Here is a 12,422-nt window from a genome sequence, read left to right as displayed (position 1 = left end):
CAAGATGACCTGCTCAAGTTCATTTAAGTGACTTTGAACATGGCACAGTTGTTGGTGCCAGACATGCTGGTGATAGCTGCTTAAAGCTGAATGCATCACATCAAGTTCAAATGATCTCAAATCGGTTTGTCCAGCATGACAAAGAGTTGTAAAATGGGCTTCAGAGACATCAGATCTCAAGTCAACAAAGCACCTTTGGGATGTGGTGGATTGTGGATGTGCAGCCAACACATCTTTTTGTCTTCTTGCATTTGTGGGTTTTTTTTTTCCATGTTTTTCACTTTATTGAAATAAAAAATTCAAAAATTATTATTTTTGAAATATTATTATTATTATTATTAGTAGTAGTAGTAGTAGTAATGCATAATAATATCATGTCAGTGGAAAGCCCTGTGTTTCTAAAACCTTGTTGAATCCATGCCATGAAGAATTTAGTTTATGTTTAATCAGTGACCAAGTCAGATATTTTTTATTTCAGTTATCTAAACTGGTCCTCTTTATCTCCTTTTAAGACCTTTGTCAGAGTCAGATGAACCTTTAGGTCATATTTATGCAGAAAATATTAAGAAATGTCCAAGTGAGCGCGCAGACCTTACTCAGACTCGACATAAAAAAAGACGAAAATTTAATCAAAACCAGATTAATCTTTCACACAAAATATGTATACAAAATGCCCTTTCCCTGGCTCATCAGTATGAGGTGAATTCTACAGGAACAATCTGACTCAGTTTTTCATTAAACTGCAAATCAGAAGCAGACAACTAGCCGCTCAAGCATCGTGTTTGAATGTGATTACGTGGTGTCTTGGAAGCGAGCCATAATGAAAGCATTTTCTGGGTGATGTAAATATGGTCATAGCTAACACAACAACAGTTTTTGCATGTAAAACTGCACATTGCTTGTTGGCAGGGGAAAAGGCTTTAACAAGAAGATGTTTAAAAAAAAACGTTCAGGAAACATTATTGAAATCATTTTTAAGGGAAACTGGGAAAGGTGGAAAGTCTGATTACTGCAGCATTGTTGTGGGTTGGTGCATTACTTTGATCCAGACTAAAATATCTTTCAAGGACTGACAGCTGGTGAACAGTTTATCACAAGGCCAAATATTTTATGAGTTATTTGATTTATTTATCATTCCCGTCCAAGTCACCTGTACTTCGTTTACCTGCAAATGTTTGCATGCTCAGATGCTCTTTATGATAAACAATGTGCTAGAAAAAAGAGAAAATAAGGTAGAAATACCAAAGTCAGCTGAGCTACTGTAATCCCACTGCGACTTCCAGGTTCCCCAGGGACGGGCCCAGCACCCCTCCCCTACCTTGCATCCGCTGGAAGAGATCACTCGAAGGTCAGCTGGGACGCGGTCTCCCCCTTTGATCTCCACCAGATCTCCCAGCACCACAAGGTCTGCATTGATCTGCATCTTCTCCCCCTCCCGGATCACCATCGCTTGCTGGCATGGAGAAAAAAAGAAGAGCAGGGAGAGGGAGTGTGAGGAAGAGAGAACGTCTGGGAACAGAGAGAGGATTTAGTCAGATGAGGAGAGAGGAGCGATATAAAAAGAAGAGAAGCCAGGGGGTATGGAGGTATGTAAAAGACAGATATAGACGAGAAGGGAGATGAGAGGAGGAAGACAGGTAAGGAAAAGAGGCGCGAGAAGTGTGTGAAAAGAGTCTAAATAGATTAAAGAATTAGGCAATCAAAGTGCTAGAGGTGGATAACGCAAGGGGAGTTTTTATGCAAACACACTCACAATCCAAAGTTGGCTCAAACATTTATTCTTCCTTTGTGCAAGCTTATTAGGTTTCCACTCAAGTGAGTGTGTAAGCCCTACTTGAGGGACGGCTTATTGATTCAGAAAGCTCTGAGACTACACAAACACCAAATGCATCAACTTACCTGTGGCACCATTTTCTTGAAGGACTCCATGATTCGAGAGCTTTTGGCTTCTTGGAAGTAAGAGAAACAGCCGGTGACGATCACCACAGCTGCCAGCACCACACCCAGATATAACTGAAACGGAAGGAAAGCCATGTAACAGGGGGAGACGGTGTCTTTATCAACTTAGTTTGGTTCATGTAAGGTACACTTAAGCGCAGGAAATGGGATTTATCAGCTTGAAACGGGTCTTAAAACAGTAAAACCTTAAATGTACATGTGCAAGAACAGAGTTCAGAGGGAAAAACCTGGGGGAAGCTCACAGACTTAGTGAGAGATTTAAAAAGAAGAAGTCATCCCAGAGCCGGAATCTTCTGTACTATTTTTGTTATCTTGGACAGCTCAGTTCTCGTCAGTCCAAGTGAGCATCTGTCACCCGAACCCAGAAAACCAAGGACTGAAACTCCAATCTGCGAGGCCACTAAGAGACGCTCACTGAGCTACAGCCTGGCTTTTTAGACTTATGGTTATGTAAAAGCAGGAAACATTCATTCTGGTGTATTTTTAGTGCATTTTTGGTGGCTATTTTCAGGTCTACTGTGAAAAGGCTGTTATGGGTTCAGCTCTCACTGATGCAAACAAGACAGCCAGGCACTTTGGATGAAAGCATCTGCCAGCTGGTGTACTGTATGTCTTGGACTCCTGGAAAGAAAAATTACAAAATCCTGAAAAGTTTCCTTTTTGGAAGGTGTCGCTTTCATTTGACAGCAACAACAGAATGTTTTGCTCTTTTACACTTCAGTGGGTTATTGTTTCTTTCTTTTTTTAAAAACACTAAGTCTGTGCAAAAATCTTCTGAACCGGGAAACATATCCGCTGAAAAATCACTTGTCAGTACTTAGAACATTTTTCTCAATTTCAGTGTTCAGTTTGCAGGTCCTGATTTTGTCTCCATGTGAGTTTTTGCAGATTTTAGTACAGCTCTTTTACCTCCTCTCACTTCAGAAAGAAATATTTCTGTTCACCAGCTGCATGGAAATTATAGAAACAACAGCTGTCAAGGCAGGTGACATTTAAATCAACAGGTTCTTTCCCAAATGTGAATTTTAACACCAAGAAATATACTGCGTTATTTCAGCGGCACTTTCAGAAGCCCGCTGGACCATTTTCTCAAATTAAACGCAATTCTTCAGGTCAATAAAATGCATCAAAGTAATGTAAAATTAACTTATCATCTGACAACAACCATATGTGGAGTACACTTAAGGTGGAATTTCTTCTGTAATAGCTGCCAGTACACTTTGCAAAGGCTCAAAGTGCCGAAGCTGCTGGCTGTCAGGGCTTTGAAGTAGCTTACCGGAGCATCCAGCTGTACATGCTCGGCGCTAAATGGAGAGATTAAGCTGCTGGGGGATTAATGTGCACGTGTCTTTCTACTGTACGTTACTGTATATTATGCAAGAGCTTAATGCAGACTGCATAATGAGTGAGAGCCATAATGTGCAGCATGGGTGGTGCTTGGCTCTGTTTGCTCAGTGGTTGGTCTGGGTGTTTATTCGTGCGACTGCTAGGACTAATGCCAGTGTCAGTGGTTGTTTTTGTGCCACACTCGGAAGAAGGCAAGGACTCTATGTCACGGTGTAACCGATATTCTGTACTTATGGGGACCTAATCCTGCTGTTTCTAAAAAGTATTTTTGGATTCATGTTACACTTTAGAAGCTGAGTTTTCCCCCTGTTCCTTTTCAGTTTTCATTCTTTATTCTGTTGGTTTTCATGTATGCTGTCTCTGTATTGGTCCCTGTGACCAGTTGGGTTTTTATGGGAAACTCAAAAAGGAGATTAAGATCTCAAGATAAAAACCTCTGCTGAGTAAAGGTTATGTTAAGAAAATATAACCAGCAGAAAAAGAAAGCCAAAGAAAAATCCACCTTAGTTGGACTAACAACAAGTATGTAGCCACGTCGTGATTTGTGATGTGATACTTTTTCCTTTTGATTTTTTTCTTCATTTTGTGAAGTGCAAGGTAAATGGCATCGCCGTCCATTATACTCAACTGAAGGCAGACATCTCTACAGTGAGTAACACCCAAACCATCTAGATAGATAAATACCACTTTAAGCAGAGGAAAAGCTTGTCCTTTGAAATCTCTTTACTCTCTAGCCTTTGGTTTAAGATTTGATTCAAAGCAGCTGAAAGGTGTGAGGCATGTCTTTAATAACAATTCTGTATTTATACAAACAGTCATGTGAAAAATAACATTTTCACAGGACTCCTGTGAAAACCTAAAAGTACACCCCCTGACTCAGTGGCTTGTAGAACCACCTGTAGCAGCCATAACTTCAACTAACAGTTATCTGTATAACCTTATCATTCTTATGGCTGCAAAACGACCACATAAACATAACCAGTCCTGCACTGTGCTGCTTTTTTCCAAATGTGGTGCTGTGCCTTATGGTCATTTAGTTTTGTCAGTCCAAAGGACATTATTCCACAAGTCTTGTGGGTTGTTTAAATGCAACTTTGCAAAGCTAAGCTAAGCTGTGCTGCCATGTTATTTTTCGAGGAAGGAGGCACCTGGCAACCCTTTCAAACAAGCCAAATGAACATTTAGGTGTTCAGTGTTTTTCCTAATGGTACTGTCCTGAATTTTGACATTTAACATGCTAAGTTACAGCTGCAAAGTTGGCAATGTAGCTCTTGGACTTTCCCTTAGCATTTCACAGTCTGAAATTTGGGTGAATTTGCTGGGACATCCACCCCTGGGAAAACTGTGGCATTATGTTAACACACGCCTACCTCAGACCAGCAAACTGCCAAAATATCTGTTTTTATGGAGGTGGTCACATTTACTGTTCATCAATAATCAAGTGTATCCGATTGGGATCACAGGACTGCTACTCACCCTCTTAATCCCTACTGAAATTTTAATGGCATACTTAGTTTTTCACATAACTGCAATCTTCTTTGCAGTCATTTCATATTTAATTTTTATCCCCACTGGAGTTTTGAGGGGTCTAACAGAATGGTCAAAAGGATGTGTGATGTAATCAGATGAATTTTGTCACTGTTCTCACCCCTTTTGTATACACCTCTGCTAACACTGATTTGATTTATATGATTGTTGGTACAACTCTGCAACTTGTGCTTATGGGAAATGATGTTGAGTCCCACCAAAGTTAGAAAAAGCAGGAAAATCCATAAAGTTTGTAAAATTTACTAGACCTGGAGGAAACTAAATTTCATATAAAATTAGAATTAGATAAGTGCTCCACATAACCAGAGTACATCTGTCTGAACAAGATTAGAAGAAGTTAAAATGATGCTTTCTTATGCATGGACATGTGCATTTCCAGCTCTGTGTAGCTATATATCTGAAGGAGCTGTATGCAGGTGTTTGAGTTGACACCCTGCATCAGTATATATAATGTATTTTATAACTGCAGCTGCCTTTGCTTTTCTGCACGTCTTACTCTGAGTGTGTGATTAATATGTTAGGTCCATATGTGTGCAGGTTTTACAAGCAGTTTCTCACATTGTCATTGGGCGGCTCCTCCTCTGTGGCCACCTGAATACTGTAGGCCAGGAAGCAAAGGATGGCCCCAATCCACAGCAGAATGGAGAAGCCGCCGAAGAGCTGGCGGCAGAATTTGATCCACTCCGGCGTGGTTGGGGGAGGAGTCAGAGTGTTCGGACCATCCCTGGCAAGATTCTCTACAGCTCTGGCATTGGTCAGACCCTGGGGGAGAGCAATTTTTAGGAATAAATGTCTTTCTGCTGTCACAGGCAATCTTATTACAACACAATGGCCCAGTTTTCACCTTGGCTTAAAAAGCAATTTTACAGCTGTAGTTGCAGAACATCAAGTGTCCCCGTCTGGCCTATTTAACATCACAAGCATAGAAAAGATGCTCATCTAAGATGCTCTGTTGGATGTACCTATTGAACATTTTCCTCTTAATTTCTTTTTTCCAATATCTCATTTAGCAAAATCCCGTGTAAATATCCAAAGTGCTATGATTGAATTAGAACAGATAATCACACATCTGATTAATTGACTTTGATTGATTGTCTTTGGAGCTTGACAAATGTTTGACATTTTTACATCTTGCACTATTTCCCATGGTGTAGAGCTTTGATTTTTTTTCCATGCTCATCTTTAAAAAAGAAGATAAAAAGATAAAATCTTATTGACCTCACCTGGAATGTTACAATTAGAATCAGCAGCAGATGTGGTGAAAGCAAAAAAATGATGTGGTTTATCTGCAATTTGTTTTTATCCTGAAGTGTGTAAGTTTATTTGAGTGTGCAACGGATTAAAGATGAAGAGGTGACACTGGGGAGAGCCTATGTTGACCAAAGTAATGCTTGGTCTCCGTTTGGATGTTGCTCTTCAGTCCGGGCAACGAGAGATTGCATCTCTGTACGGGATATTACAGCAGCTCTTTCTTGTGTGCTTGTGTGCAAGCGTACATGTGTACTTAAGAGAGTTTGTGTGTGGCTGACATTACCAGTCTGAGGTCCACTGCATATCGTTTCCCCAAATCATCCAGATCTATTTTGTGGTCATCCTGCAAAAATAAAATGTTTCTTTGATACTGAAGCCTCAAGAATCACAAGCGCAAAGCACAGGTGCACTACAGCACTGTTTATTTATTTATAAGGAACCCCATTAACCCCATTAACCCCTGTCTTTCACTAATAAAAGAGTTTATTGTTTGTATCTAACAAGGATCCATCACCGACAGACAGACAGACAGGTGAGTAAACTCTATTGTGTCTTGAGTGTGTAAACCAATAAAAACTGATTGTTTCCTGCTGCAAAGAAAAGAAACCCACTAAATTTTCTTGTTTGGTGGCACATTTCTGCTACTGGCCCAATCCCAAGACATTTCCACTGTGGGTGAAATGGAGTTTGGCAGTGTAGCAACAAAAACTTCAGCCATCAGCTGTCAGGATTGTATCATTCACACAGGATGAAGGGTGAATTTCTTAGTAAGACAGGGGAAAATCCATATTTTTCCTCACCAACAGCCGCCTCACTAGCTGCAAGTAATTTGGCCACAATCAAGTAAAAAATTAGATAGTTTGTTTTATTTATAAGCACCTAAACCTAGTATTGATTAGCTATTGTCTGGTGGTGGTGAAAATGATTTCTGTGGGGAAAAAATGCAGGAAATCAGTAACTAAAGAAGTGTATGAGCCAGACAGATCAAAGCAAAATTAAACACAAAACTTCTCCTAAGTGTTGACAGTATCAAAGGGATTCTTTTCTTTAATCAGTCACAAGCCAATCTGATAACTGACAAGAGCGACTTTATCAGAGATAAAGTAGCAAAAGGCAAAACTTGGCCCACTTTTCATGGACATCGCTTGGCTGCATTCTGACAGCACCTCAAAGAGCTACAGCTCTGCACAAGACGAAACTCTGCACTACACTGCTGGTGGCCCACAAATTATTCAGTATCTTTCCGAGTACAAAGAGGAGCAGCCAGAGGGTGGCTGAGCAGATAGGAGAGGACAGACTGGCTCACAACTAGTCTGCAATTGACTGCACTAAACATGTTGGATTGCCATTTTGTTTATGGGTCACCGTTTTCATTTATAGCCTTGTTAAATAACCTGGTGTCTTTGGAGTAACACTATTTGGGGATAATTTGGTAGCAGCGGCATTGGAATCAATCACTGTGCCGAATGAGTATGAGATGGAGCAGTGACAGCTTGTTTTTCTTACCAAGGCCACCTCCTTCTTCAGCTCATCCAAGTTCTTTCCCTTCTTATTCCTCTTCCCTCCGTTCTCGGCACCACACTAGGGGAAAAGAGTGCAATAACTATACATTAGGGTATCATCGTAAACCTAAAATAAGTGGGAAAAGTCACTTGCTTGGTAGGCACATTGTGCCCAGCCATTTACATTCAGAGCGACAGAATGCAAGCATCAATGTGAACACAATGGACTTTGTGTTTCCTTGTTTATTTCAATCTCCTGACACTGTTGGCAAACCATTCACCCAATATTGACGAGAAAATATCTTTTTCTAATACTGCAAGTTCCTCATTTATGAGTGCGAGCGAGAGTGTGTGTGTGTCACGAACAGTTGGAAGAAGTGTGCATCATGGAAATCATCTGCCGCTGTCAGTCTCCTCCTGGTGGCACGTGTGCATGTCAGTGAAGGAGGGATATACAGTGTGAATGAGAGGAGAGTGTGAGCAAGTGACACAGTGAAAAAGTAATCAGAAAGAGCCAAACAGGGAGCACAGAGCCGGCGGAGTGCCTGAAATGTGTCTGGCATAGCAATTTCCCACCACTGTGTGTGAGGAAGATTACCAGGCTGTCCTCCCATAAAGCTAAATGGAATGGGCCTGATGGAGAGAATAAAAGCAAAATTACGTAATTACCCAAATAAACAGCAAGCCGAGAACAAAACTTATTGAGGAGGAAAGCCATTATCCTGAGATGTTACTGTCTTTTTTTGTTTGTTTGTTTTTTCAAAAGGCATCATTCTGACACTTCGAGACATCAAGTGCTGAAGACGCATTTAGGAAAGTCTGTGATGCATGTCCACACCATATGCTGTCATTGCACATATATTACAGTAAGTAATGAGCGATGTTCATTCATTCATTCGCTGATATTAGAAAGAAAAGCTTCAGAAATCAAGAGAACTCACCCCTTTGCCCATGTTGGACGTCCAGATGTCGGCGGGTTGTAATGTAAAGGACAGCACTTAGGAACCCCGGCCACAGTTGAGACTCTCCTCCCACGTGTGGAAGACACTGGTGGCTTTTTTGGGCCTGGCACCCCCACCACCAAAAACTCCTGTCAGGGTAACCTGACCCATACACCCCGCTCCACTGGCCCTCCCCATTAGGGCTTCTCCATATTCACACCCACCCACCCTACCGTGAGCAAATGGTCCCACGCACACACGGCAAGTACCTGCACCTGCTTAATACGTCACTGCCTCCTGTCACAACACACAAGGCCTCTTAGAGAACAATGGCTCTTCAATCACTCGTGTCAACACTACAAGTGAAACCTTGGTAGCAACATATCATGCAGCATTTCTAACAAACATCATAATGAGGGACCGTTAGTGACCCTTAAGAATTCTCATTAAGACTCATTATCATGCAAAGGGAAGCACAGTGTCCAGCTGTTCGTGAACAGTAATGATAGTGAGAAACTGCTGTGTTATTGTATAGCGCTGAAATGATTTCTTCATTTGTCCTGTGCATGAAATCAATGTGACTCACTGCCAACACAACACTTAAATTAGCTTAAAGTCCAAGTTATTTACTACATAAGGTGGGTCATGACCACTGCGCCCACACAACAGATGCTGCAGATGATCTTGTATCTAATGTGCACCAAATGTCTTATCACTTTTTGCCAATTGCTTTTAGAGCAGATTCTATGCTTGGTGTCTGCTTACATTGCATTGCATCTAATCCTGTATGAACTTTGTACTTTAGGTCTAAGCACCTGTACAATGAGTTTCTCTGCAGTAAAGGTCTTTTATTTTTAATGGTATATTAGCATGGTTGTTTGAAGTTCAGCATAAAACTCTGTGTAGATAAAGCTTCTTATTAAAGTGTCTAAGACATAAGCCAGAGAAGTGATCGTACAGGTCAATTAAACGAGTAACCTTCTAAGAGAAAAAGTATCTTTAAATCTAACTTGGAGGTTGTATATTTCACTGATGATGGCTGAAGGAAACGGTTTCCAAGGCCTAATCCGTGGATCGACTTCCTCCGAGGCGTGGACGTCTATCAGCAGAGAATGTCCCTTAGTCTGTAACACAGTCAAATATATTCTCAAGTAATATTCAAGCATGCCATTCAGCGTGTTAGTACGAGCTCGGGAGCAGCTTGGGAGAACAAGAAAACAGAGACTGCTTCAGATTGTCTTCCCAAATTGACTCAACTTTATTCACAAGTATAACAGTTTATATAGAGGGTAAAATTCATGAGACAGCAGATTATCAGTTTAAACCAGTACAGACCAAGATAAGGCAGCGTCTTCCTGCCCTTGGGTGAAGAAGCATCCTTTGTGTAGTTTATCAGTTCAGCTACAATTGTGATTATCTCAGCGACATATTTTCAAGGCACAAAACAAAGAGTTCTTACATTAGTGAAATCTGAAACAAACCATTTGGCCTTCAACAGGCGTCTAAAAGATTAAGAAACTAATGTAGCTGAGGGAGTGATCTCTGTGGTATTTCAACCTTGTACCAGCCTGTGATTCTCTCACATCAATTCTTGGGTCAAAGAGAAAAATAACTAAAACAAAGGGGCCTTATTGAATGACAGAGTTTTCCTGTATAATGTCACTATAAAACAATATCCAGTAAATGCTACCATGGTACTAAAATACCTAACAATGGCCTAAATCTTTGTACTAAATGTCACCAATTCAGAAAAAACTTATAAATAAATATGTGCAAAAATGAAATCCTCACACATCAAAACCCTTTAGAATTTCACACTGGACTTAATTTCAAGAAATATAAAAGAGAGCTATAAACACGCACAGATACTTTGATTCATTCGAAAAATAAAGTTGAATTAAGAAGCATTGCTCCCTTTGTGGCAAGCACCTGATAAATGTGATAGAAAAATGGTATACATGAGTGTAAGCAGATAATGCCTTCAGTGCATACTTAGTCTTTTTACTTGGCAAGGGAGTTAATCCCAGGAGACTCCTGTGTAAATAAGCAGATGCATATTTACAGCCTGGTACAAAAATGGGGCTTTGATCAATTTCCTTGTTCACGGCTGTGTGGGGAAATTTTTTAATAACTAATTTATTTAAATCTGATCAAGCCTAAATTTCTCAATTTGAAGGGCATAGAAATGCTGCTACTACCTTGAATGACAGGTGGGTCCTGACTAGGCGCAAACCTGCGTCACATTAGCTGAAGATGCTACTACTCTGTAATCATGTTTGTTTCGAGCATTTATCATGCAGTTAGCTCCCAAATAATGGGCTTATTGCAATGTTTATTGTACCACATGATTAAATAACAACTCTGATGCTCAGTTCTGGTAAGTAAAATTTGAGTATTATTAGCAATTTAGCGCTACTGTACTGTAATTAGCAGTTATCTGTGAAGGTGCCTTGCTAACCAAGTTAGCAGACAGCTTAGCCATCCTCCCTCTCTGTTATTATATCAAAACTCAGGAGTTATTGTCTTAAAATTTCAACTCAATGAATGACCGCCTTTAAGTTTCAACAAACCTAACTTAAAATTTTGAATTATAAGGACATTTGTAGCTCTACACTAAGCTACCATGTATTAACTCGATATTTGCCTGTCAACCTTCTACTTATATATTTAGGCATTCTGTATGTTTTGATTGATGAGTGAGTTAATTCTCATTTATTTATTAATTTATTTGTTGGTGAAGGGGATATCAACAGGCAGGAGTGTGCTGATGCTATTGTGTCAACTTTAAATCATTTAAATAAAATCTGATGTTGCTCTTTTATTTTTAATACTTTGTTAAAGTTACAGATATCTTTTAGTGTAATAATATACACTTTTTATATTTTACAACATAGTTGTTTGTCAATTCTAAATAGGCAGCTTTAGCTGGTGAATACGTGACCGTTTTTACAGGTCATGGTTGCATCCTCTACATTTTTGCCAAACAGAAAGAAACTTGCAACTTTGTGCAAGTCCATGAACAGTCAAATTTTGTTTTTGTCTTTTTGTTTCACTTTTGTCCCACCAATCCCGAGAGAGTGAAGCCACAACATGCTCTGCAGTAATTCTAAAATCCTCACTACAGTTCATAACAGGTGTAACAACAAAATATATCAGAGTGTATGAGCAACTTCAGCCATCCCTGAAGTTGAACTCAGTTGTCTGGAAACTTTGGGTTGCTCAGGCAAGCGATCTGGCTTTATTACTCCACAACTAATTTCTGGCTAAAGTCTGGCTTATACAGTGCATTATCATCCATCCAGTTTAACTTTGGGAAGCACAGCATATAAGCATCTGTTCCACAATGTCACAAGATAATACAAAAATTCCATCTGCATCAGCTTTAAATTGAATTTTTAACACATTTAATTATGGTTGTTTGAATAATCCAAAATAAACCTACATTTGCAGCATTCAATGATCTCCCATTGGCCAGTCAGTCATACACTGTCTCCGGGCAAGTCACCGCACATCTGTTAAAGACTCTGATGTGAATAATGAGGCAAAGTATTTTTGAAAAGGTTATGCTCACTAAATCCCACCAGCATGTTAATTCAGGGGAAAAAATCCCCTAAAAAAATTGTATGTTATTTTGCCATTTCGTGAAAGGGTGGTTAATGGTTGCTAGGCATTTATTTCCTGTTTATCATTATTCCTTTTTGATTGTAGGATTGCAAAGGGCATGATGAGGAGAACCCATTTTAGCGCTCACCTGCCACCATCATGCAGGAAAGCTTAAAAGTTTAATTTCAAAACTGAATTCCTTTTGTACTTACAAGAAAACCACCACCTGGTGATCACTGTGCAGCATTTAAAACCGCCAGATTACATCCTC

The 12,422-nt window shown here is 39.9% G+C and overlaps 1 protein-coding gene across 1 annotated transcript in view; it reads right to left on the bottom strand.

The window, feature by feature from the left end:
* The window catches only part of atp1a2a (ATPase Na+/K+ transporting subunit alpha 2a), a 63,420-nt gene extending 54,845 nt beyond the window's left edge, over positions 1-8,575 (bottom strand). Inside the window, exons 1-6 of the mRNA XM_085439727.1 lie at positions 8,549-8,575; positions 7,612-7,686; positions 6,389-6,448; positions 5,413-5,616; positions 1,900-2,013; positions 1,319-1,453 (exon numbers count right to left, since the gene is read on the bottom strand). Of these exons, the coding sequence (XP_085295853.1) occupies positions 1,319-1,453; positions 1,900-2,013; positions 5,413-5,616; positions 6,389-6,448; positions 7,612-7,686; positions 8,549-8,560 (600 nt within the window). The 5' untranslated portion in view covers positions 8,561-8,575. The remainder of the gene's footprint in view (positions 1-1,318; positions 1,454-1,899; positions 2,014-5,412; positions 5,617-6,388; positions 6,449-7,611; positions 7,687-8,548) is intronic.
* Positions 8,576-12,422: the final 3,847 nt, after the last annotated feature.

The sequence above is a fragment of the Copadichromis virginalis genome, linkage group LG18 (assembly GCF_057382275.1).
Source record: "Copadichromis virginalis isolate Kocher_CV1m ecotype Utaka linkage group LG18, C_Virginalis_male_GT1.1, whole genome shotgun sequence".
Taxonomy (NCBI): Eukaryota; Metazoa; Chordata; class Actinopteri; order Cichliformes; family Cichlidae; genus Copadichromis; species Copadichromis virginalis.
The sequence above is the reverse complement of the archived record's forward strand: the minus strand, read 5'-3'. Positions and strand labels throughout refer to the sequence as shown.